The sequence below is a fragment of the Argentina silus genome (assembly GCF_951799395.1).
Source record: "Argentina silus genome assembly, chromosome: 7".
NCBI lineage: Eukaryota > Metazoa > Chordata > Actinopteri > Argentiniformes > Argentinidae > Argentina > Argentina silus.
In genome coordinates, this window is record NC_139661.1 from 11389821 (window position 1) to 11415927 (window position 26107).

Here is a 26107-nt window from a genome sequence, read left to right on the forward strand (position 1 = left end):
TTGATTGTCTACACACCAACTATTTTCTGAAATAGTTAAAGGTGATATCAGGTAATTTAACCTTCTTGAATAAAGTTTTTATAACTACCTGGAAAATTACGACGGAAGTAAGCAGAGTGGCTCTGCCTCCTCTCGTCACGTCACTCGTGCACGCAGAGATCTTTGTTTTGAGCCGCCAAATTCTAAAGCAGAGGAGTGGTGCTGGTAATGTTTTTCCAGCGTTTAGTTTGGTAATTACCAGTACAACAGGTAAGATAAGATACCTCGGTAAAGTCACGGAGGGAATAGACAAGTAAAACATATTTGATAAAGTCGTTCAATTATATACGTCTGTTTGCACAACTCTCGTGTAGTTATTAATAAATTACGGCTAACGTTAGCTAGCAAACGAAATGGTTGTGATGTGACACTGACAGCATGACAGGTTGACGTTATCATACAGTACCACTTCTCATAGATTGTGAGACCGCTTTCATTTCATGATGTAAAGTGGTACTCTGACTTTCATCCAGGTGGACGGAATAACAATGTGGAACGACGTTGAACTTCTAACCAATGAGGATACCAACACAGTTCGGTTTTGCAATGGCTCAAGAGAGGAGAGTAATGGCTTGTATCAAGTGGATACTTTAGTCAAGATTTCCTCACCTGAAAAGGTAGGGACATACCAGCAGAAAAACATTGCTGCCGTCCTGTCTTGCTCACGTGTAGCACTGATGCGTTCCAATTGAATGGAGGCCCAGTACAGTAATGTGTACCAACTAAGGAGAGATTTTAGAAATGTGCATTCCTCACCCCCCTTAAGCATGATCTACTAAAGGAGGCCTACTTCAGAAACACAGGTACTTGGATCACACAGTTTTCAACGGTCTTCTTTCCTGCAGGTGCTGTCCAATCCCCAGCTTTATTCCTGCAGTAGTTCGAACTGCAGCGTTGTTGTTGCTGATACAACGGTAATCCTGTTTGACCAGAGCTATCAAACCATCTTGCTGCATCTTGACTTTGGTAAGCATTTCTTTCGGTATTTCCCATGTCAGCCTAATATAATCTGACATGTTGCATTATTTGATAAATTATGTTTTATTAAAATAATAACTTTATTTCAGACACTGATGTAGATACAGTGGATGTTTGTCTGGAGGGGCAGTTTTTGGTGGTCTGTGAGAGAAATGGAAACCTCCATCTCATCTATGTGCCACAGAAAAGGACCCTTCTCACCAGGGTAAGAGATGTGGTTGACATACAGCATACCCCTTATACCATTGGCTAATGTGTCATTGCCATATATTCTGCCAGTTCTGCTTTGTGCATTATTGATTTGACAATGGGTCTCTTTATTTTGTGTGAAAAATGTTCCAAAAATATAATTTGGTTATACAGACATGCCTATGTTTTACCATTAAATGCAACATAACTCAATTTACTTTAGTTATATGTCCCTTGCTTAGGACAGCTCTGTTAATGTACCTGGTTACAATGGGAGGTTGAACCGTATATGGGTACTGTATGCTTGAGTTACATAATAACAGTGATTAACATGTTGACTGCTAGGCTATGCTGGAGAAAGACCCCACTGGAAATGAGAAAACATATCGACATCTTCTCCTGCAGGAGGACAAGGCATCCATGGGTGAGCTCTGTCTGGCTGAAAAACATTCAAACTATTGTTGTGATGTATTCTTCAGTTATAATTGATAATCATTATTGTTCTGTTTGGTGCAGATGTTAGATTTAAGGTCTAAATGGTCTGTTGATGTGTGAGGTTGAATTTGATTCTTGTCAGCAGGGATGTACCACCTGTTCCTTCTCACTCAGGATGGATTTTTTCACATCACAAACCTTGCTCTGGAGAAGATTCAAAAAGGTATTGGCCTATCTCAATCATAGCTTCCATTGTTATGTTATGTGAGGTGTTATATTTTAAATTTGATATGAAACCATGTCTTCTTCTCTCTCCCCTGTAGCTATTGAAAAAATGGACATCGGAGCCTTGAAGGAGGTATTTACCCTTAGAGTGTTCAAGAGGGTCATTTTAATGAAATAACTTTTATTAAAATGTTGACACTGTGTGAACAACCTCTCTTTCCACTCCTCCAGCTCCAGTCCCTCATTAAGACAGACTTCTGCTCCACCCAGGAGTTCCATGGAGGGGGATGCAACACGGCAGTGATGTGCAACCTTGGCAATGAAATTCACCTCATTATTGGGGTATGACTGGCTGTGCACTGTGTATACTATATACTACATATATGTACGTTTGGCCTGCTTTTTTAAGGAAGGGTAACTTTTATAGTTTCTATCAAATTAGTTATGCTACGTTTTTTTGCCATTCTCTTTTTTAACAGGCTGATGGGGAAACGGTTCTAACCCACTGGAGAACGTTTCCTAATCAGGCCTCCATGTCTCTCTGTCAGGCCCTTGACTCCAGTCTGATACCAGGTATTGTATTACCAGGATGGTATTTTATTGCCTGTTCTTGATTAAAGCTATAATTATACTGTACTAAAGCTATCTTTCTCCTGGCATTGATTGAGGTATTCTTTACTTTTTACACTTCAGTTTAAATTCTACTTATGTTCAAATACTTAACCGGATGTGAACAATTAAAGGCCTTGGCTGATAAAAAGAACTCTAGTTATAAACCAGATTTAGAGTTTCAGTGTTGTTAATATAGTAATGACATTTCTTTCATATCTGCATTATAGGGGTGAGAAAGATCCTGGTGGTGGACAATCTTATGTATGTTCTTGATTCAGAGGTAAGTCCAGTTGTTCATTACTTGTTATATAATTTGTGCCATATTGGTGGCAGGTTTTGGAGATAGACATGACTCTTTCTATGATTTTGTGTCTCAGGATGTTCTGAGTCTCTGGGACCTGCATGTCCTTGTGATGGTTTGTTGCTGGCCTGACCTCTCCATCCATGACTTCCTACTCATTACAGAGTGTGACTCTGCTTCAATGACCTCGTATGTGTATTAGTAGACCTATCCTGAACATTAATAACTGAATGATGCGTAAGATCTCTTTCAATTGCATGTGCTGTAATGCTTTTGAAAATAAAACATTTCCTCCTCACAGGCAAGAGAATGCCAGCACAAAAATCATTATGTTGACCTTGCAGGACGAAAGCCAGGTAACTCAAGTCTCCCTTTGAACACGGTGCATGTTGGCAGCATTTCTGTCAACATTAAATGGCCAGGTTCCACTGCCTCTTTAATCGTGTCAACCTGTCTCCTGAAGGAATTTATGTTGTGTCTTCATGTAAACATGATGTGATGTCCATCTCTTTGACTCTGTGTGTTTATTGACACATGGTTTGTTTTGATAGATGAGGAGTCTTCAGGTGCGCTCTTTGCCCAACATGACCGTCCTGTACTCGCTTGAGGTGTCCTTCACCTCATGCCTGGTGCAGACAAGAATAAGCATGGTAAACCATAAAGAGTAACATTCATCCATATTACACCACTCAAATAGCTATGTGTTTAGTGTTTAGTATTGTTTTTCTTTGATTTTCAGGACACCATATATTTGTTGGAGGGGATTTATGAGAATCTGCAAAGGTACAGCATGTTCCGGTTTGTTTATTGGGTAAAACTAGAATTGAATAGAAGTCAGGTGGTGCTGTTTTAGTTTCACAAATAGTGTTGCATTAATTACAATGAGTTTATGTGTAAATCATGTTTGTCACTATCAACCAGCCCAGAGGAGCCTATATCATCTGTCGTCATGAGATGCTTCACAGAGGCTTTGCCTGAGAACAGGTAGTGAGATCACACACACACCTTAATGTGACTTACCTTATTTCCATGTTGTTGCACTGGTTATGCCATCTCATGCAATGTCTAAAACATTGAATTTACCATTTATCATCCCCAGACTCAGCAGACTTCTCCATAAACACAAATTTGAGGAGGCAGAAAAGTTTGCCATAACATTCGAGCTAGATGTTGAGGTTGGTGTCACTTTTCGGACCTTAAATATGTATTTTTTAGATAGACGAAGGAATAGTGTGTGACTGACCTGCCATCCAACCTCCTACCCAGCTTGTTTATAAGGTGAAGTTGGACTTTGTGCTGGAGCAGCTGGCCTCAGCCTCTGTGGGGGGCTATGGGCAGGATGTGTGGTCTGAACTGGTGGAGGAGGCCAAGACCAACCTGATGAAGATCGTGGTGAGGAATATCAGTCCGATTGAGCTCCTTGTTAACATCTGACTGAAGGGACAAAGAAGTAGGAAGGAACCACAGGCTAGGAAATTGATTTGTAAAGGAGTGGGTCCCATGGCTTAGCTTAGCACCTCACCTAATTTATACTGGCCAGTTTCAAAATGTCTTCACAAGATACATTCTCCTTACTGAAGTCAGGTCTTTTGTATTTCAGGATGAGCAGTATGTGGTAGAATACTGCCTCAAGGCTCCTTGGCCGACCTTTGACACTGTGGAGAAGATGCTGAACCACGCTGCCTCTCGCTACCCCTCCTCCCAAATCCAGGAAGCCCTGGCCAGGTTGGCCACTTTCTGCTGCCTCCACAGCCTGGACCAGTTCAAGTGGGTTAAATGCCTCTATGCTTTGCTGCCGGTTCTTGAGTGTCTAGAGTTTGTGTGTAATTGAGTGTAAATTAGTAGCTTGCCTGTAATTGATATTAAACTTCTGTGTAATGATGTGTCCTGGCTGGTTTCCCTTAGTGGCATCGCCTGGATTGAGTTTCTGAACAGCACAGATTACATTGGGGACATCCTGTCCCACCTAAGAGAGGGAGACCTGAAGGGGGCCCAGCACCTGTGGCTCAGACATGAGGTAACTCAACACAACCCAAGCACAGTTCCATAAGACATCTAATGAAATGTCTCATTCTGTACTTAAATATGTGACTGGAGAAGAATCTCTTGTTTATTGCTGTCTGTCTGGTGGCCCTGTAGGGAGAGATTGCAGGACAGTTTGATGAGAGAGGTCTTGAAGCTCTGCTGAGTGCCATTCCAGAAGACCTTCCATCCCAGTACCTCTGTCTCTGGTTCAGGAGTGTCATTGTTCCCTTTGTGAGGAGGGTGCTACCCAGAGGACAGGTAAAATAACGTAATGTCAGGGCAGAAAACAGACGATGAAAGCAAATGTTAATTGAAAATGTTTGTATTTTTAGTTCCTTGATGTTGAGAAGATTTTTGCATTGTATGTTCTTAGAAAATCCTTGCAAGCTGGTTGGAGCAGAGGGCAAGGAATCTGGAGTTAACAGAAAAGGTAATGCAATCATTGCATCTATCTCCAACACTACACTTGGGGCATCACTGCTGGCTCTGTACAGGTCTAGCCCCACTTCAGTCTAGCCCCACGTCAGTAACATGACAGGTTAGGTGGCCACACACCACAACAGTTAGGTACGGTTCACCTCAGCATCCTGTCCTCTCACCCTGTTCTGTTCCTACAGGGAGACTGGCCCCAGAATGGACTGGACTTGGCAGAACTTGGGCTGCCCTCATTATGGATGTGGATGCCTTCTGTAAGTAGTGTTCTCAAATTACTTTATTTTATTAATACATTTCTCTGTCTTCACCCCACCTCTGTGTGCCCACCTTCATTTATTTCATATATGTGCATATACTATACTCATACATACACCCATTCATTTTTTGGATGTATATTTATTTTTGTTTATCCAGGCGCGTCAGTTAGGTGTGGAGTGAGGGATTTAATATACTGTATATACTTTGTTTTGTTTTTTCAGGAGGATGACTTTGGTGTCAAGGAAGTGGAACACCTCAAGTCCCTCGTCTCCAACCTCCGTCAGCTGCTGAACCTTCACAAGAAGTACAACTGCAGGCTCTCACTCTCAGTTTTTGAGAAGGTACAGTATGTGTGTTAAAGCTGTTCAGCACTCAATGTAAAGTACATGAGACTCACTGTTACTAATTTATAACATTTGATGGCTCGACTTGGTCATTTACACACTATCTCTGTTGATCTGCTCTGTGGATCTGTTAGGGAACCATACGCAGCGTAGCCTTCTTCATGCTGGATAAGGTGCCAGCCCCGGAGCTCATCTCTGCCTCAGTGGAGAGCAGCGTCAAGCCCTACACCCTGGAGCATCAGCTACCTCTGGATGAGCTGCTGCTGCAATACATCAAGGTGTGGCTATACTATCGTCAGATGTCCCACTGGACTACACATTGAAAATAACAAAAAAAACAAGTTATATTGTAAATCGGTTTTCCTTAGTGTTGATTACCAGACATTATCATACCTTTTTCTCACTTTTTCTGTTCTCATTACACTCTAGGACCTGCTGGAGCGCTGCAGCTCCCAGACTACTACATTGTTTACAGAGTGGGAGGCCAAAGCAGTGGCTGTGCTGGGCTGCATGAAGGACACTGATGTGAGTTCAACACATACTTTTAAAAACTACCTCCTGCACCTCAGGGCCTGGCTCGGTGTACCCTAAAAATACACAATGTGCCAGAGGTTTACAGGCATGTGCAGATTTGAAGTAACAATGTCCAATGGTTGATTCAGATAACATACACCAAACAAACGATTTATTATTATTATTTATACTTGTTTATTATTACATATACTTGCTTGTGTCCTATATTGTAACATATTCATCATATTATATTTAGTTGTAAAGTGTTCTCCATTCTCCTGTGTTGTGTATTGTGTACAGTTGGTAGTGGACGCTGTGCTGGAGATCATGCACAAGGCAATGGTGCCCTGGAGTGAGGTAGTGGAGAGGCTGGTCCAGAAGTACCTGGAGATGAAGGGACCCAAGTAAGTCACTTCTGATTGTATGTTTCCTGGCCCAATATATCCATTGGCCAAAAACACTGAGGCTATGGACACAGTTGCAGATTGATAGTATTCAAAGGAAACATACTATGTATCCCTCCCCCATCTTCCACATTGTATCCACAGGCAGGAGCTTCTTAAGGAGAGCTACCGTCTGATGGAGATGAGGAAGCTGCTCAGAGGCTATGGGATCCGCAACTTCAACCTCTCCAACAACACTCAAAACATGGTAGGACTCTGAGGGTGTGTGTAGAGTTCATATATAGCATTGCTGTACGTCCATATGAATACTGAACCATGAGAATGCTCTTTCCCTGTTAGACACTGGTGAGACACATCCTAAAGCAAGACCTCCCCTCCTCCTTGGAGGACTCCCTGAAGCTAGCTGAGGCGTACAAACTCCCCACCTCCCAGATACACAACATGTATCTCATCCAGCTGATAGGCCAGGGCAAGGTATGTGAACTCACAGCTCGTCCCCTGGTAAACACTGAAATATGGTTCTCTCTCTCTCTCTCTCTCTCTCTCTCTATGGTGTTCTCTCTCTCAGAGAGAGAGAGAGATTGTACCCCTTAAAGTAGATGATGGAGAACCTGTGTGTTTATTCCAGAGTGAGGCATGCATGACTCTCCTGAAAAAGCTACCCACTACAGAGGCGGAGTGTGTGATTGAGCGTCTGGCGACCTGGGCAAGACTGCAGCTGCAGGACAAAGATCATGTATCTGAGGAGGTGAGTCTCTTGAAGGGGGCAAGAGGGGTGTCTTTACATTCAATAAACCATAGAATTCCTTTAAGATGCATTTGCGTTGTGACATCTGCTCTTTAATGCTTAACTGTCATTTTGAAATGCACTATTGTGTACTGAAATGCACTATGTGTTTGGGTCCACTGTTTGTTTGTATTAATGTACATACTTTTCATAATCAGAGCATGCTTCTCATTCAGACTTACTTACTTTCTCATCATTGCCCATTTCCAACAGCACAAGAAGCACCAGATGGTCATAGCACAAGTCATGGTGGAGGCACTGAAATTCCTACAGAGGATTCAGAAAGGTGGGGGCAGCTTTTAAAACTATTGAGAAAGAAATGGAAACACTTGAAAGCTTATCATCTCAGAATGTTAAACTTAAGAACATTTTCAAAAGAAAAACTAATGTCTGAGTGGATGGGAGGTCTCCCATAACATATTTTTGGACCTCAAATAGTTGGAAGTGATGTCTTGAAAAACGGCTATCACTGTGTAAACATGCTACCTTGCAAGGCTAATACTGAGTGTGATACTCTCTCCTGGACAGGTGATGCTTTTAAAAGTACAGAGTGTCAGAACAATCTGATGATGTTTAAGGCGATTGCTCACTTACAGGTATGGTTCATAGGATCCCATTGTCAGTATGTGACATGACCTCACCTGACTCGTTATGTCTGGCTTTTGACATCCTGTGCTGAAAGCTTCTTATGTAACATTTCCAGGAGGATTTCGACATCTTCCTTACCCCCAACAACTATGAGGATCCCAAGGTGCGGAAGCAGTTCCAGGAGCATCACATCACAGCCTATGAGAACACACGTGCCCGGGGTCCCTCTCAGGGGAAGGTCACAGCCACCCCCATGGTGGCCAACGATCCAGACGGCAAGATCAAGACCATCTCCACTGAGGCTGGCCTCCGGCGCCTGTCACGGCAGCTCCAGCGCACAGAGCAGGAGCTGTGGGCTGACCTGGCTCTGAGAGCCCTGGGGGTGGGCAAGGTGGACAAAGCCCTGAAGATCCTCAGGTCAGTTGGGAGAAGGCTGTGGTAGTTGAGGAGTGTAGGGATGGGGGGGTGCCATGGGGAGTTTGAATGAATGGAGAGTTCCTCTCTTTTGAATGAATAGAGTCTGAGGGCTAGATAGTAGTCTGGACATTCACAAGATACTCTCTTGTTTTTGTCTCTCTCTTCCTCCCTACAAACCCCTTCTACACAGTGAGCTGTATGAGCACCACTGCAACCCCAGCACAGGGAAAGTGCTCTTCAGTGCTGCCCAGAGGCTGTGCCAGATGCTGGAGGCAGATGTGCCCATTGTCCTCCCTGATGACATGGACCTCCCAGCAGTCATCCACAACCTGGCCTGTCAGGCCATAACCGTCTGCCACTCAGGTAATTCACACATGCCTTGTCTAGACGTAAACTGATGATTTTTTTTTTCCTTACTCAACCTTTTTTGTTATTGTTGTTGAGGGACGCAGTCCACCAATGATTGTTGTGTACTGTCCAAGTGTGACATACTATTTGACTTGTGTGGGTGCTTGTGCTCTCTTATCTCATCTCAGACCTGCTTCTAGACTGTGTGGAGCTGTGCAAGAGCACGCGGGCAGCCATGGATGTCTATCACCAGTGTCAGTTGTCAGACAACTATGGCTTCATAGCAAAGGTCAATACCATAGTAGTATATTTCACTTTGACTTAGGCTACCAAATTCTTGAGAGTTGTAGACTGCCTGAGATGGCTTTTAAATTAATAAAACATAATAGGCACGTCTCTCTTAGTGAATGTCATATCCTAAGTGTGCATGTGTGTTACATACAGCTTTAACCAATATTTATGTGTCCAGGATTTGTCCCTGGAGGCTGAAAGGGACCCGTACTCCCAGTGGAGCTTCCAGGATGTCTTTAATGAGGACTGCATCGTCCTGGACCCCGTGTCAGTCCTGCCTGTCCAGTATGAGATCACCAACTGTCTGCTGCCTTTCTCCTCAAGTAAGAATGCTGCAGACTATTTTTTAACATTTTATCAAATGAGGTTCAACAAGCTTTTTTTTTACCTGTGAGCCTTTTTTTAAATTTAAGATTCCAAGATTTACCCACTGGACTGTTCCTGTCTGTCTCACTGCTCCTTTGAGGAAGGTAGTTATTGGACAGTTTACTCCAATTAAGAGACATTTCTGTGGTTTATTCATCCTCAATCTTATGATCCCATCCTAACCATACCTTCGTCACCTTCATCACCCCTCCTTCAGGTTCTAACTTCCTGCGACCCCTGCTGGTTCCCCTGGCCTCCATGCTGCAGATGCTGCAGGAGTGCAGTCAGCTGGAGTTGGCCCTCAGGCTGCTGGTCAACTCCTATGGCAGCTGCCTGCAGCACGTCACCTCCAACACCATGGACCTCAAGCTCTGCACACAGGTATAACTACATCCCCTTCAACAACAACGTGGGGACGAGGATTTCCGAGTATTTTGTGTTGATGGCTTTAGATGTTTGCAAGGAAGACTTTGGACCCCTACTCAGTTTTTACATGTATACATGACTGTAACCAACTGTCTTTTCAGCTTTACAACCCAAAAGGCCTGCTGCAATACAAGACGTGTTTGAGTGATTTGAGAAAAACTACTCTGTCGTCCATCAATGTTGTTGCTGTTGCCCTCCTGCACAAGGTGAGATGACTGGCTTAGATCTCAGGGGAGGGTGTGACATCCCAGTCTGACTAAAAACATGTCTGTATGATCGTGTACATTTTAGCATGCTTTTTAAATGATTGATTACCAGTGTTGGGTTTTTATTGAAGGTGTTCAACTGGAGAGTGGTGGATTGTGACCTGGCTATTGGACTCTGCACTCTTCTGTCTAAATCTGAGGTGTTTAAGATATTGTGGAAGGTTATCAACAACACCTGGCAAAACTATGACAAGATCTTGGTATGATAATTATGCTTTATTTACATTATTTCGGCTTATTTTAATTTTCCCTGTAAGTATCCCTGTTTTGTTACATGCTGTATGTGATCAGACAGTTTTCTTAATCTTTTCAGGCTATGGCCATGGTGGGGGCTGATCTCTGCAGCTTGTACAAAGAGGAAGAGGAGCGGGAGAAGTTTTGCTCAGTCATCACTGATGCAGAGTGGGGAATCAAGCTGGGCAAACTAGGGGTTTGTTGAAGATACTGTTTGTTTAATTTTTTTCAATCTGTCATACTTTTGCAATACTTCATACACTACCATGGAAGAGAGAGTCACAAGGTTTTCTCATTCTTTAGATTGAATGTGAATACAGTACTTGGTGCATTTTGCAACATGTTTCAAGATAGCATGTCTCTTTCTCCAGATATCCATCCAATCTGTATTTCGTCAGTGTGCAGAGATGAAGAGGAACCTGATCCCTACTCTGGTGAAGAACAGGAACATCACCCCGGAGATCATCCTCAAGTACTGCAGGTCAGCTGAGCCTCGTGCAGGGGGACGATGGAACATATTCACATGGAACATATTCAAAATATGACTCGACTAAAGCTCTTTGTTTGATCCCATTGATGCTTGCCATGATCAGTAATTAGTGACACTGAATATGATGAGGCTGTTTAGCAATTAGCTGTGCTGATTCAATGACTGTGTCTGTACTGTGTCTGTACTGTGTCTGTACTGTGTCTGTACTGTGTCTGTACTGTGTGCTCCTACCTGCAGCACCTTTGGACTGGACAGAGATGGGGTGATAAATGAGTATATCACCACACTGCTGCTGCAGGAAGAGGAAGAGGAGGAGGGTGCGGCGAGTGACCCTGGGGCTGGCCAGGGAGAAGAGCAGCCTCTGGGCCGTGCAGATGCCCTGGAGCGTGCCCTGCAGATCATCCCCATGCTGCACAGCACCAGCGACCTCACCATCAGCCTCAGTGCAGCCATTCTTAAGGTCTGAGCTATGATAGTGTTGCTTGTTCAGTTACTGCTTGTTCAGTTATATAGTCATACAATTAGCAATTATCATGTGTGGGGAGTGAAGATAAAATGTATGTTGATGTATCAGGAGCTTGTGTTTGCTTTACTGAATGAAACTGTCCCTGTTCCTTGCTTTCCTTCAGCTCAGCCCATATAACTACGAGAGGATTGAAGGGGTGCTTAAGATCATACAGACAGCAAAGGAGCAGATCACCAGCCTTTCAATTAGTCAGGTAAAGTCCTTTGATATGGGACTTGTCTTTGTTCTACATAAAAGTGTAATGCTCAATGTCTGATCCCATGAATGGCTTGTGGATTGGACTTGATGTATATCACTCCTATCCACAGGCTATGGGTCTGCTCCAGCACCTGAAGTCCTACAAGCGCATCTCTCCACCTACTGATCTGGAGAGCACCTACCTTCTGGAGAATGGCCTTGAGCCCACACCCCTTGCCAACACCAGACTTCCCTTCCACCTGCTCATGCAGACCACTAACTGCTACTGGAAGATCATCTGTGAGGGCCATGTTCAGTACTCGCATAGAATGTTGGGGTGTTCACAGACAAAATACAAATAAAACTCTGTCAGGGGGGATCTGAAATGGGGTTCTTTCTGTGTTTAGCTCCTGAGCTCAGCGAGGAGACTTTCCCTACTCTCCTGCTCATCAGCAAGCTAATGAAGGTACAGTGCACTGGTCCATTGGTGACTGTGGTCTTGACAATGAGGTGTACCCCTAGCGACAAGCTCACTTAAAGCTGAATTCTACTCTAAATGTGTTGATTCGTATATTAGTAATGATATTTTGGTACCATATCAATAGTGGACTGATTAGAAATATACAAGAAATAATAATGAAATTAACAGGTATTTGTTAATGTCTGATGTTAATTTGAATGGATTCATTTATACGTTAATCAGTAAATTACTAGTCAACTAAACACAACGGACAATACTGCCCCCTTTTCAGGTGAGCCTTGACAAGCTGTACATGTCTGCTGTGAATCACGTGTTTGAGAGGAGTATGAAACCCCTCCTCCTGGAGCAGAGCAGGAAGGGGCAAAAGCACACCTCCAACAAGGAGTCCTTCAAGGTGGCCAAGACCATCATGGGCTACATCCACTGCATCCAGAACCCAGAGTGGGCGGCTGCCACTGCTCACAAGATTGCTCAGGAGCTGCCCTCAGGTCAGACCATTAGCCAGTCAGACGCTGTCATGTCACTACTCATCATGGAATGTTTTTTTTTTGTTCATGTTTGTATTTGTTTATCTCTATCTGTAGGCATTGAGAAGACTCAATCACTCAAATTCTGCTTAGCTCTCGGTGATGCATGGCTGAAGGACCCAAACCTTGAGGTTGGTATTGTTGGACTTGTGTCTCCCTAAACCTTTTTTTGCTGTATATTAATCTTTCTTCTGTCCTGTCCCCTGAGCAGGAGGCTGCTCGGTCCAGGGGGGAGACCTTCCTGTCCAAGCTGAAGCTGCAGTTCCAGCGCTCGGCTACGGAGAATGCCCTAATGGACAGCCAGTTGAACAGCCCTGAACACTTGAAGCTTAAGGGGCTGCCTGCCCGGCTCGTCGTGACCCTGTATGAACACAGCAGTGTGGAGCAGCGGTTCAGGGGCTCAGCCGGACAAGTCTACCCTGGTGAGTTCACCAACGCCATGACAAGTCAGCGCTGCAACACATAGATATAAACACCAACTTATAGTCCCAGTAATTAAGCTTTTTCTTACAATCCAGTCCTTTCAGATATGTGAACACTGGGTTGGGTTTAGGAATGGAAATGAAACTAGGCCATTGATATGTTTTTTTTAATGGTTGATACCTATTTTCTCTATGAACAGACATTCATGCTGTATGCAAAGAAATAGTAGCCATCAACAGTGTGGATCTCTTAAAGATCCGCAATATGATGTTGGAGAAATGGATTTGCAAAACTGGCCCAGCTGCAGCTAAGGTTAGTCCATGGTGACTCCAATGTAATTTTGCTTGTGATTGTTATGCAGGATCTTGAATGGTCAATGTTGTGCATTGACTGCTCTGACAAAAGATTGGCTTTTTTCTCTTTTTGAAGGACATCAACAATCAGGACTGTGTCAGTGACATTCAGGAGGACCCAGACCTCATGAGGTAGTTCCATTCAGCAACACCTGTATACAACATTTATTTTCACTGTATCTAGGAGAAAGATTGGCTTTGCTAACTGTATTTACATTATATTGTGTTTCTTGTTCCTGTTCTGTTTATGCTCACTCCTCATTTCTCCCTCTCTCAGGGTGGTGTACTTTCTGCAGATCTACCCTATGGAGGTCGGAGTCCGTCTGCTAAGCCCTATCCTCTCAGCAGAGACATGGGTGAGGTGGAATGGGTCAGGACTGGGTGATGAGCCTTGACCCTACAATCACCACTACATTCCACAATTCTCTTGTATCTATTGAGGGCTGGTTGAAAACATCAATGGGCTCTCACTAGCTTTGTACATGATTATGACTGGTGTAGTGATGAACCCTGTTTGTATGCCTTTCCAGCCCCTTAGCAGTTCCGGCCCACGTCTTACCTTCTGCCACCGGAGTAGAGCCCTGCTCTGTCTCATCCACATTGCTGACCCTGCAACCCTGGAGACCCAGCTACAGATCCCTAGGACTAAAGTCCAGTAAGGCTCCTCTGTTATAGACTATATCAGTAGCCATATCCACTAGACTCATCTCTGTATTCAGGCAATTGTTTGTATTATATGTTTCTTTTGGTCCGTGTATTTTCTTGTAATGAGTGGCTGATGGACTGCTCTTGCCTCTGAAGGTATTACCTAAAGTGCTACATCTACCTCTCTCAACTGGAGGCTTTAAACATCCCTTACACAGTGGAGTCGTTCCTCAACAGTCCTAAAGAAGGCATGGTCAAGGGGCTGTGGAAGAACCACAGTCACGAGCCACAGGTACTTTATTGTATGCTTGGCTTTGAGTTAAGATGGAGGTGGAGTTATTAAAACTTCAGCAGCCATGATCCATTTAATCCCAATGATCCTATCATATGCAGCCAAGAAGTTTTTATGTAGAAATGTTGTCTGTATCTACATGAGTTGAAGTCACCTACTGTATTATCTGTGTGCAGGCTGTTCGCCTGGTGGCAGACCTTAGCCTGGAGTATCAGGTGTTTGACCCTCAGCTGTGGAATGGGGTACTGCAGAAACTGCTTGGCTTTAACATGGTAAGTGGAGGCAGTCCACATATTGATCAGAGTTCTCATTACAAAACCACACAGCAGCGATCAGCGACTCCGGCATCCACCACAACACTGACCCTACTTTGTTTTGAAAGTTTAGAGATTGGCCTGGTTTGAATGAAATACATTTCGACTTCATCCTGCACTTATCATGACAGATATATTCATTCTAACAGGAAACAACCTAATTGTAACAACCTAAATCATTATCTAGTAAATGTTTTCATAACTGCAATCGCGACCAGTGCTTTGTATAGGGACTAGCACCAGCTTGCAATAGCATTTTATGCTGTCCTATTTCTTAAATGTCGATAAATTCCCCACTAACACCACTGCACATTTACATTGCTAGAATAATCTAAAAGTATTTAGGGCAACAGGCTGAAAACATTTACTAGATAATGATTTAGCAACAGGAAATGCGGACACACCAGGCCATGCGAGTATACAAACCATTGGCACTGATCGTGTTCTAAATTCTTTAGGGTTAGAACTATAATTGAGACAATCGGGATATTTTTAATTGTAGTATTCTCATCTGTCCTTTAGATCAGCGACTTACAGAAGGTATTGGAAGCACTTGGAGCTGTCCCCTCTCTGTGGCAGGTAATAAGAATAATGTTCATCATGGACTGTTGAATGTTCATCGTGCATTGTTGGGGGATAACTCTCCACATCCACCCTTTTGGTTTGGTTGCTGTGATAAAACAGTGCTACTTCTATTTAGGTCTCCAGTTTTTCCAGGACATGGAGGAGTATGATACTGGCCCCTTTCGTGTCAGGTATATGAGTCTCTTAGACTGTAGTTCAAAACAGATCTACAGCACAACACTGCTTATATCCTCAAAATTATCATAAAAATGGTGTTAAAGTCATGCTGCTGCTGTTGGATAGCACTGGATCTGAAATGCCACTTGATGTAAATTGTAAGCAGTTGAAAGGCAGAAATAGTTCTAAAGGCAGGTTGAGAAGAGCTTACGGTGGTCAGAGTGGCTCTGTGATGTTGCTGACTGTGTTTACTGTGTGTTTACTGTGTCACAGCGTCTCTTCCTCTAAGTCCACAACAGCAGGCAACGCTCTACAGGACCTTTGTTCTGCTCCTTAAGTAAGTTCTATGCTTAGCTGGACCAACACTCTATCTTGGGCATTATCATCTGTCATATTATTTCAGGCTAACATTGCGAAAGAGAACAAGCTCTTATTGACTTTTCTGGTTGCAGAATGGTTTGACAAAATGGGGCATACTGCAAAATGAGAGAACCTTTAGTGCAATAGTCCTGTTTGGGTATCTAGTTGGCTTCACTATACTGTAAATGATTAGTGCTGATTGATTTGTCGTTTTTCTTCCATGCCACACTTTATCCTACCAACTCCCCTGACCTCTGCCAGGTGCCCGTTTCTATTGAATTTGGACCTGATTGGCATCGCCAATCGCTTTGCCCAGTTCAGTCTGCCGGCTTTTGCCCTGGGTGCCCTCCTGCTTATCCCCTGTGCCAAGAGGAAGGAGCAGCAGATCCAGGTGAGGTAGCTGGGTGTTTCTATCCTGTAGGTTGGTTATATTACCAGCCTCCTTGCGTACATGCCATTTATCAAAATGTTCTGTCAGCAATAACCATGTCCAAATATCTGAGTATAACTATTTAAGTAGGTTGAGTGAGTGCTGACAATGCGTGTGTGTGATTGGGATGATTGTAGGGCCTCCTGTCGGCCTGTAACCCCATCATCATCCTGGAGCAGGTGGATGGGCACATGAACACTGGGGAGTTGGCTGGGGTTCCCTCACAGGTGAGCTGTCATCAGTTCTTAAAGCCTTGATCCTAAACCCCAATATCCATTCTAGAGCCACTGTCTAATGTTCCCTGACCCAACACACATTCTATTATTTTGTGTTTCCTTCCACAATAGCGGCATGAATTTGTATTTAACGTCAAATTTCTCTATGACCCCAGATAAGGGAGGCAGTGTTGACGTTCATTTGCCAAAAGGGGCAGTACCAGAAGCTGATGAAGACCAAGCACTTCAACCTTCTCAAGCAGCACATAGTCTTAAGTGGCCACTCCAACCAGGTGAAGGATCTTGTGGATTACCTGATCAATCAGAATTGGTGAGAAACTATAATTTGACAAATACATCTTTTACGTATAAAATGAGGCCGATAACATAGAACATAGTTAATAGCAAAAATAAATTCTGTTCAACTTAATGGTTAACTGTTGGAGCACATGAATGCTGAATTTGTTGAGTGCTTTCTCCCCAGCTACAGCAGTATTACATTTGTCATGAAGCGGCAAGAAATAGCCTCCTACAGTACATCAAAAAATTAGATTGATAAATCGGGTTGGCCAAGAGGCATACAAAGCACTCCAAATTAGTATAATATTAGTTTTTCATGTTACCTTGACAACAGTGGTCTTTTAGAGAACTATATTTTTAAGTGCAGGGCAGAAACTACCGTCTATCACACAATAAATACTTACGGCATTGTTTTATTGTCACAATTCTCCGATTTGTTTTGTAACCATTGTATAATAGTAATTGGCCTCCTAGTGCCTTATTGCTTAAGTGAGACATTGTAGAAGTGCATTATACTTTCATGAAAATTGTGGGAGAGAGAATTTGATTGTGCTGTTGACTGTTATTCCTGTCATCCTCACTATATTATAACCACTGTTGTTTAGTGAGGAGGATGCCAACTCCCTCACCTGTGAGTACCTGAAACGCAGGGAGAGGAAGGGAGGGAAACTGGTTTCAGTCAGCTCCCCTGCACCCAGTGCCCTGAAGGTAAGTAGCCTGTAAACAATAGATTGTAAATAGCATGGCTTGTTAAATATGAAAATAAAGGTGTTTAAATGTATAACATCGATCTTTTTGTTCTTTGTTTGTTTTGTAGGAGTTTCTTAGCATAGAAAATGAAGGTTCGGGATGAATAACAAAGCAGAGTTCTAAAGTATTTATGTTGAACTCCTTTTGGGGGGGGCAGTTTTGGGGCTAGAAATGCCATTTTTGCACACAGTACTTTGTATTTCCATTTTTCCCCCCTTTATGTTATGCTTACTTTAATCCAGCTATTTTATAAATACCTTTGCATGATAAAATGTTTTTAGTTTGTTTTGTAAGTAAGTAAGTCACAATTTTCCAGACAAGGACTTAATTGACTATTCATAATAACATGTTTTTATTACAACATACAGTTAAACACCATCAGCATTATAAATGTTGACTAACTTACAATTCTATCAGCTGAATTGATCATGTGTCTGTCCAGTTTTCTGTTATGTAATGTTGTTATGTAATGGTAATGTTAAGCAAGGTGGTTATTGCCGATCTTCCCTTATGTATTTACCTACTGCACAGATATATCCACATTTGTTTGTTTGTTTAGAAGCATGGGTTAGAGACTTGACTGACTTTGATATAGTGTGTGACATAAGCATTGTTTTGTGTGAAACAGTTACATGAGAAATGGGTATATGACATTGTCAATCTTTCAAATAAAATAAATATGTTGCTATTGACACTGAAATTGGATTTACCTTTACAGATGATTACATTTACATGCATGATGCCAATCAAAACCACTCTACCCTTCCTTTAGTGTTTAGAGCCTTTTTAAAACACTGTAGGCTCAAGGCAATCTGCTGAAGACTGTTCTTCTTCTCTGGGGCAGCTCTTCTGTCTGTTTTGTGAAGTGTCACTGTGAATAAATGGTTGGTGACCAAAGATGTGAAGTCGCACCTGACTGAGACATTGAGAGCCTTGTGATTCATTGACGCCTGCACTGCTCTGTCTCAGGCTAAGCCTCAAGATCCTCTTATAGATCCTCTTGAAAGATGGGCTAAAGAAGTAGTAGACCACAGGATCCAGCATGCTGTTGAGGTAGGTCAGGCTGATTGTGATATAGAATGCAGTGTCCAGGGCCTTTTGGACATCACAGTCATTTGTGTTATTAAAGGAAGTATTCCCAGTGTTCCTCACCCAGATCAGTAGCCGTGCGACGTTGCTAGGGAGGAAGCAGACAATGAACATGATTGTAACCACACCTAGACACCGTTGCACTCTACGTATCTTAGCCTCCCTGTCCAGACGTCTGGCCCGCAGCTCGCCTGAGATGCGTCTTGTACAGAAGAGTATGATCCCAAGAGATACCAGGAACTCCAGCAGGAACACGGCACTGTGCAACTTGTTTTTGTTCGTGAAACTTTCACACTTTGTTGAGTTCCCAGCCTTGAAGTGGTGAGAATTGGTCAGGAGGTGTGCGTTCAGGGAGATGGTTAGGACCCACAGCCCAACTGCACCACACACTGCCTTGAAGACAGTCATGGAGTTGATAGGATGGTGGGGATGGACCACACGCATGTACCTGTCCAAAGCTACAGCCATCAGGAAGAAAACACTTCCCCCACGATTCATCGCCAGCATGAAGAGTGAGATACGACAGAACATATCCTCAAACTTCCAGTCCATCCCTGAGAGGTAGTAGCTGGCACGGAAGGGCAGTGCCACGTTCAGAAGGAAGTCTGCCAGTGCCAGGTTGAACAGGAAAACAGTGCTGCTCTTCCAGGGCTTCAGGTGGAAGTAGAAGATCCAGAGAGCCAGGCCGTTACCAAGGACACCCAGAGCAAACTCCAGTAACAGTAGTGGGGGCAGGATTGTGGTGAGTAGGTGCCCGTCAACCACGCAGGTGCCCATCATTGCTACAGATGACAGTCCTCTTACCTCTATGAGGAGTGCTACAGTGCTGGATTACACAGAGATAAATTATACCTGACACTGTCTTAGTTGTGTAAAAACAAGTCCTTTTCTGTTTGTTGCATCGGAAGAGAAAGTAAAGACAACCTACACATGGCGGTGGTGGTATTTCCACATGTAAATAATCCTCACCAGCAGAGCCCAACAAAAGTGTTTCTCAAAATGATCTGGTCATTTTCCTGTCCAGATTGTCTCAAAAAAGGAAAGTAATCCATGAAGGTTAATAGATTTGCAGGACACAACGGAGGGATGTGTATTTGTGTAACTGTTATGCCCAATTTCCTTCTGTGTACAGAGCAAATAAAGGACATCTGCTCTAGGGTGTGACATCACAAGTTTGCGTATGTAAAGTGGTGGATGGGTCACAGGAATGTGACTTCAAAGTTGCCAAGTTTCAAAGTTGTCCCCTTGAAAATCACAACACATGTAGTTCTCTATCTAACTTGATGGATGTAAGTCAAAGAAATGCCACTGTGAGGACTGGTATCATGCTTTTCAGATTAGCACAGATCAGCCCAATCTTCATACACAGCTAAATTCACAGGAATTAAGTGGAAATCACACATTTGTAGAGCTGCAGAACAAGCACCCACAATACCACATGCACATTTGAAACACTCGAGTGTACCACAACCTGTACCATTGCACACAACTTGTTTTTAGATTCTCAGAGCTTGCATCATCAGAGCATAAAAACGTTGATGTGCTATGTACAGTAGCTACTCTGAACACTATGCATTTGAAATATTTATATGTGCATGTAAGGGATTGCATCCCTCAATGTCTGTGACGCCAAATTGCTGGCAGAATATTGTGAGACTGTCTCTATGTACAACCCAAGGGTGTGACATGACAAGTTTGCAAACCTGGTGACCAACTACAAGAAACATCTGACTTCTGTGCTTGCCAACAAGGGTTTCTCCACCAAGTACTAAGTCATGTTTTGCTTGGGGATCAAATACTTATTTCGTTCGATCAAATGAAAATTAATTTATAACTTTACATAATATGTTTTTCTGGACTTTTTTTGTTGATATTCTGTGTTTTTTTGTTAAAATAAAAGTACCATAAAAATTATAGACCGCTCATTTCTTTGTAATCGGGCAAACTAACAAAATCAGCAGGGGATCAAATAATTATTTCCCCCACTGCATGTAAGGGATTGCATCCCTCAATGTCTGTGACGCCAAATTGCTGGCAGAATACTGTGAGACTGTCTCTATGTACAACCCAAGGGTGTGACATCACAAGTTTGCATAGGTCAAGTGGTGGGTGGGTCACAGGGGTGACTTCAAAGTTGCCAAACTCGTAACTGTATATCTGCGCATGCGAGTAGCTATCTTGTGCAAAAACCTTCCCACCCCTCACCTACTTTTTTTTAATGCAAAAAACACAGGTGGCAAGTAAATTGCAAACCTGTTATGGCAATATGGAGTGTAGAGCCAAAACAAGAAAAAATGCTTTACTGTCCCATTACTTACACAGAGCACTGTACATTGTACCTTGTTTTGATTTAAAGAGGATCCAAAAAGTCATTCAAAGTTTCTTTTTATCTTAATTTTATTCTGTGTAACTGGCAAAAAGAGAACACTGAAAACTGAAAAGACAGGTGCAGACATTTTAGTATATAGCTTTCAGACAGTGACATTATTTAAGAGGATAGATTTGAATCATTTTAGAAAATCATTAGCTTATCAAGTCATGATCATTTCATGTCAATTAGCAAAAGCTAACACTATAGCTTCTCCAATGTTGCCTCTCCAAATATGTGACAGCCTTATCAGTGGCAGTGATCCTCACAGCTGGCTGAGAGTCTGAGAGCCTGATTCTCGTGTCTTGTTCTCACCAGTGTCCTCAGTCTTCTTCACCTGTCGCAGCCCAACAGCTTTCTTGTAGATCCTCTGGAAGGCAGGGCTTGAGAAGTAGTAGATCACAGGATCCAGTGTGCTGTTGAGGTAGGTCAAGCTGATGGTGATATAGAATGCTGTGTTGAGGTCCTCCATGTCTTCACAGGCACTGAAGTTCTTGGCTCTGACCCAGATCAGCAGCTGTGTGACATTGCTGGGGAGGAAGCAGATGATGAACAGAACCACCACCATTGTGATGAACCACAGTGCTTTCCTGATCTTTGCATGTTGGCCCAGCTGCTTCCCTTTCAGCTTGGCAATAATACAGACTGTGCAGAACAGGGTCACAGACAGAGGTAGGTAGAATGAGAAGACAAACATGGATTTATGCCAATTCAAACTCCCACTGGAGGACTTGCAAATGTTAAAGCTCTCACAGCTTTTGCTTTTGTGTGACATTAGATCTGTTAAGAGGTGAGCGGTCATTGAGAAGGTGAGGACCCACAGCCCAACTGCACCACACATTGCCTTGAAGACAGTCATGGAGTTGAGAGGATGGTGGGGATGGACCACACGCATGTACCTGTCCAAAGCTACAACCATCAGGAAGAGAATACTTCCACTACGATTCAAAGCTAACATAAAGAGGCTGACATGGCAGAAAGTTTCTCCAAACTTCCAGTCCATCCCTGAGAGGTAGTAGCTGGCACGGAAGGGCAGTACCACGTGCAGCAGGAAATCTGTCAGTGCCAGGTTGAACAGGAAAACAGTGCTGCTCTTCCAGGGCTTCAGGTGGAAGCAGAAGATCCAGAGAGCCAGGCCGTTACCAAGGACACCAAGAGCAAACTCCAGAAACAGTACTGGGGGCAGTACTTTGATGAGGATGTCCCCTCGAAACTCACAACACGTGTTGTTCTCCATCTAACTTGTTGGATGTAAGTCAAAGAAATGCCGCTGTGAGGACTGGTATCATGCTTTTCAGATTAGCACATCACACTAAAGGAAACTAATATTTGTTGTCGCAGACCAACCTTCATACACAGCTAAATCTGGAGTTCACAGGAAAGAAGAACATGACTGAGTGGAAGTCACACATTTGTAGAGCTGCAGAACAAACACCCACAATACCACATGCACATTTGAAACACTCTAGTGTACCACAACCTGTACCATTGCACACACAACTTGTTTTTAGATTCTCAGAGCTTGCCTCATCAGAGCATAAAAATGTTGATGTGCTATGTACAATAGCTACTCTGAACACTATGCATTTGAAATATTTACAGTGGGGGAAATAATTATTTGATCCCCTGCTGATTTTGTTAGTTTGCCCGATTACAAAGAAATGAGCGGTCTATAATTTTTATGGTACTTTTATTTTAACAAATAGAAACAGAATATCAACAAAGAAGTCCAGAAAAAACACATTATATAAAGTTATACATTCATTTGCATTTGATCGAACTAAATAAGTATTTGATCCCCTACAAACCAGCAAGAATTCTGGCTCATACAGACCGGTTATATGCCCATGAGGCACACAGATTAGTCCTGTCACTTTAAGAAAGTACTCCTAATCTCTGCTCGTTATGGGTATAAAAGACACCTGTCAATAGAATCAATCTTTTCCATTCCAACCTCTCCACCACCATGGGCAAGACCAAAGAACATTCAAAGGACATCAGGTTAAGAGTTGTAGACCTGCACAAGGCTGGAATGGGCTACAAGACCATCAGCAAGAAGCTTGGTGAGAAGGAGACAACTGTTGGTGCAATTATTAGAAAGTGGAAGAAATACAAAATAACCATCAATCGCCCTCGGCCTGGAGCTCCATGCAAGATCTCGCCTCGTGGGGTCAGGATGATCATGAGAAGGGTGAGGGATCAGCCCAGAACTACACGGGAGGAGCTTGGTAATGATCTCAAGGCAGCTGGGACCACGGTCACCAAGAAAACCATTGGTAACACACTACACCGTAGCGGATTGAAATCCTGCAGTGCCCGCAAGGTCCCCCTGCTCAAGAAGGCACATGTACAGGCCCATCTGAAGTTTGCCAATGAACACCTAAATGATTCAGAGAAGGCTTGGTAGAAGGTGATGTGGTCAGATGAGACCAAAATTTAACTCTTTGGCATAAATTCGACTCGTCGTGTTTGGAGGGAGAGAAATGCTGAATAGAATCCCAAGAACACCATCCCCACCGTCAAACACGGAGGTGGAAACATTATGCTTTGGGGCTGTTTCTCTGCTAAGGGTACAGGACGACTTTACCGCATTGAGGGGCCAATGGACGGGGCCATGTACCGTAAGATCTTGGACGAGAACCTCCTTCCCTCAGCCAGAGCACTGAGGATGGGTCGTGGATGGGTCTTCCAGCATGACAACGACCCAAAACATACGGCCAAGGCAATAGAGGAGTGGCTCAAGAAGAAGCACACTAAGGTCATGGAGTGGCCTAGCTAGTCTTCAGACCTTAATCCTATAGAAAATTTGTGGAGGGAGCTGAAGCTTCGAGTTGCCAAGCGAAAGCCTCGAAACCTTCAGGATTTGGAGAGGATCTGTAAAGAGGAGTGGACCAAAATCCCTCCTGAGATGTGTGCAAACCTGGTGACCAACTACAAGAAACATCTGACTTCTGTGCTTGCCAACAAGGGTTTCTCCACCAAGTACTAAGTCATGTTTTGCTTGGGGATCAAATACTTATTTCGTTCGATCAAATGAAAATTAATTTATAACTTTACATAATATGTTTTTCTGGACTTTTTTTGTTGATATTCTGTGTTTTTTTGTTAAAATAAAAGTACCATAAAAATTATAGACCGTTCATTTCTTTGTAATCGGGCAAACTAACAAAATCAGCAGGGGATCAAATAATTATTTCCCCCACTGCATGTAAGGGATTGCATCCCTCAATGTCTGTGATGCCAAATTGCTGGCAGAATACTGTGAGACTGTCTCTATGTACAACCCAAGGGTGTGACATCACAAGTTTGCATAGGTCAAGTGGTGGATGGGTCACAGGAATGTGACTTCAAAGTTGCCAAGTTTCAAAGTTGTCCCCTTGAAAATCACAACACATGTAGTTCTCTATCTAACTTGATGGATGTAAGTCAAAGAAATGCCACTGTGAGGACTGGTATCATGCTTTTCAGATTAGCACAGATCAGCCCAATCTTCATACACAGCTAAATTCACAGGAATTAAGTGGAAATCACACATTTGTAGAGCTGCAGAACAAACACCCACAATACCACATGCACATTTGAAACACTCGAGTGTACCACAACCTGTGAGACTGTCTCTATGTACAACCCAAGGGTGTGACATCACAAGTTTGCATAGGTCAAGTGGTGGGTGGGTCACAGGGGTGACTTCAAAGTTGCCAAACGCGCAACTGTATATCTGCGCATGCGAGTAGCTATCTTGTGCAAAAACCTTCCCACCCCTCACCTACTTTTTTTTAATGCAAAAAACACAGATGGCACGTAAATTGCAAACCTGTTATGGCAATATGGAGTGTAGAGCCAAAACAAGAAAAAATGCTTTACTGTCCCATTACTTACACAGAGCACTGTACATCGTACCTTGTTTTGATTTAAAGAGGATCCAAAAAGTCATTCAAAGTTTCTTTTTATCTTAATTTTATTCTGTGTAACTGGCAAAAAGAGAACACTGAAAACTGAAAAGACAGGTGCAGACATTTTAGTATATAGCTTTCAGACAGTGACATTATTTAAGAGGATAGATTTTCATTGTTGGAAAATCATTAGCTTATCAAGTCATGATCATTTCATGTCAATTAGCAAAAGCTAACATTATAGCTTCTCCAATGTTGCCTCTCCAAATATGTGACAGCCTTATCAGTGGCAGTGATCCTCACAGCTGGCTGAGAGTCTGAGAGCCTGTCTTGTTCTCACCAGTGTCCTCAGTCTTCTTCACCTGTCGCAGCTCAACAGCTTTCCTGTAGATCCTCTGGAAGGGTAGGGCTTGAGAAGTAGTAGATCACAGGATTCAGTGTGCTGTTGAGGTAGGTCAAGTTGATGGTGATATAGAATGCTGTGTTGAGGTCCTCCATGTCTTCACAGGCTCTGAAGTTCTTGGCTCTGACCCAGACCAGCAGCTGTGTGACATTGCTGGGGAGGAAGCAGATGATGAACAGAACCACCACCATTGTGATGAACCACAGTGCTTTCTTGATCTTTGCATGTTGGCCCAGCTGCTTTCCTCTCAGCTTGGCAATAATACAGACTGCAGAACAGGGTCACAGACAGAGGTAGGTAGAATGAGAAGACAAACATGGATTTATGCCAATTCAAACTCCCACTGGAGGACTTGCAAATGTTAAAGCTCTCACAGCTTTTGCTTTTGTGTGACATTAGATCTGTTAAGAGGTAAGCGGTCATTGAGAAGGTGAGGACCCACAGCCCAACTGCACCACACATTGCCTTGAAGACAGTCATGGAGTTGAGAGGATGGTGGGGATGGACCACACGCATGTACCTGTCCAAAGCTACAACCATCAGGAAGAGAATACTTCCACTACGATTCAAAGCTAACATAAAGAGGCTGACATTGCAGAAAGTTTCTCCAAACTTCCAGTCCATCCCTGAGAGGTAGTAGCTGGCACGGAAGGGCAGTACCACGTGCAGCGGGAAATCTGCCAGTGCCAGGTTGAACAGGAAAACAGTGCTGCTCTTCCAGGGCTTCAGGTGGAAGCAGAAGATCCAGAGAGCCAGGCCGTTACCAAGGACACCAAGAGCAAACTCCAGAAACAGTACTGGGGGCAGTACTTTGATGAGGATGTCCCCTCGAAACTCACTACACATGTT

The 26107-nt window shown here is 43.3% G+C and overlaps 4 protein-coding genes across 4 annotated transcripts; 1 reads left to right on the forward strand and 3 right to left on the reverse strand.

Annotated features, from left to right (window-relative positions):
* Positions 1 to 208: 208 nt before the first annotated feature.
* kntc1 (kinetochore associated 1) lies at positions 209 to 17695 on the forward strand. The gene is made up of 62 exons (XM_083673576.1): positions 209 to 249; positions 513 to 656; positions 885 to 1005; positions 1107 to 1222; positions 1552 to 1630; positions 1787 to 1864; positions 1965 to 1999; positions 2098 to 2208; positions 2346 to 2439; positions 2706 to 2758; positions 2856 to 2968; positions 3081 to 3135; positions 3331 to 3429; positions 3519 to 3562; positions 3701 to 3763; positions 3879 to 3954; positions 4046 to 4171; positions 4380 to 4546; positions 4685 to 4796; positions 4919 to 5062; positions 5178 to 5234; positions 5422 to 5493; positions 5719 to 5838; positions 5976 to 6119; positions 6271 to 6366; positions 6655 to 6758; positions 6903 to 7005; positions 7098 to 7232; positions 7387 to 7506; positions 7759 to 7831; positions 8074 to 8141; positions 8249 to 8550; positions 8741 to 8913; positions 9087 to 9187; positions 9368 to 9512; positions 9603 to 9659; positions 9773 to 9936; positions 10083 to 10187; positions 10319 to 10447; positions 10561 to 10677; positions 10853 to 10962; positions 11209 to 11431; positions 11601 to 11690; positions 11806 to 11974; positions 12082 to 12140; positions 12427 to 12643; positions 12740 to 12813; positions 12894 to 13104; positions 13305 to 13417; positions 13535 to 13590; positions 13736 to 13814; positions 13989 to 14113; positions 14260 to 14395; positions 14572 to 14667; positions 15232 to 15288; positions 15410 to 15464; positions 15724 to 15787; positions 16072 to 16201; positions 16378 to 16467; positions 16632 to 16786; positions 17361 to 17463; positions 17573 to 17695. Exons 2-62 carry the CDS (start codon positions 528 to 530, stop codon positions 17606 to 17608), a joined length of 6648 nt encoding a protein of 2215 aa, XP_083529702.1. The 5' UTR covers positions 209 to 249; positions 513 to 527; the 3' UTR covers positions 17609 to 17695.
* A 596-nt stretch (positions 17696 to 18291) lies between these two features.
* On the reverse strand, positions 18292 to 20183 carry LOC310807213 (hydroxycarboxylic acid receptor 2-like; the record flags this gene model as incomplete). Its single annotated transcript, XM_083673575.1, has 1 exon — positions 18292 to 20183. Exon 1 carries the CDS (start codon positions 19372 to 19374, stop codon positions 18292 to 18294), a length of 1083 nt encoding a protein of 360 aa, XP_083529701.1. The 5' UTR covers positions 19375 to 20183.
* An 837-nt stretch (positions 20184 to 21020) lies between these two features.
* Positions 21021 to 22439, reverse strand: LOC310806536 (hydroxycarboxylic acid receptor 2-like). The gene has a single exon (XM_083672676.1). It carries the CDS (start codon positions 22197 to 22199, stop codon positions 21228 to 21230), a length of 972 nt encoding a protein of 323 aa, XP_083528802.1. The 5' UTR covers positions 22200 to 22439; the 3' UTR covers positions 21021 to 21227.
* A 2788-nt stretch (positions 22440 to 25227) lies between these two features.
* Positions 25228 to 26107, reverse strand: LOC310807027 (hydroxycarboxylic acid receptor 2-like; the record flags this gene model as incomplete). The annotated part of the gene is given in 2 exon segments (XM_083673305.1): positions 25228 to 25525; positions 25527 to 26107. Coding segments are annotated over 2 exon segments (876 nt in total). The 5' UTR covers positions 26105 to 26107.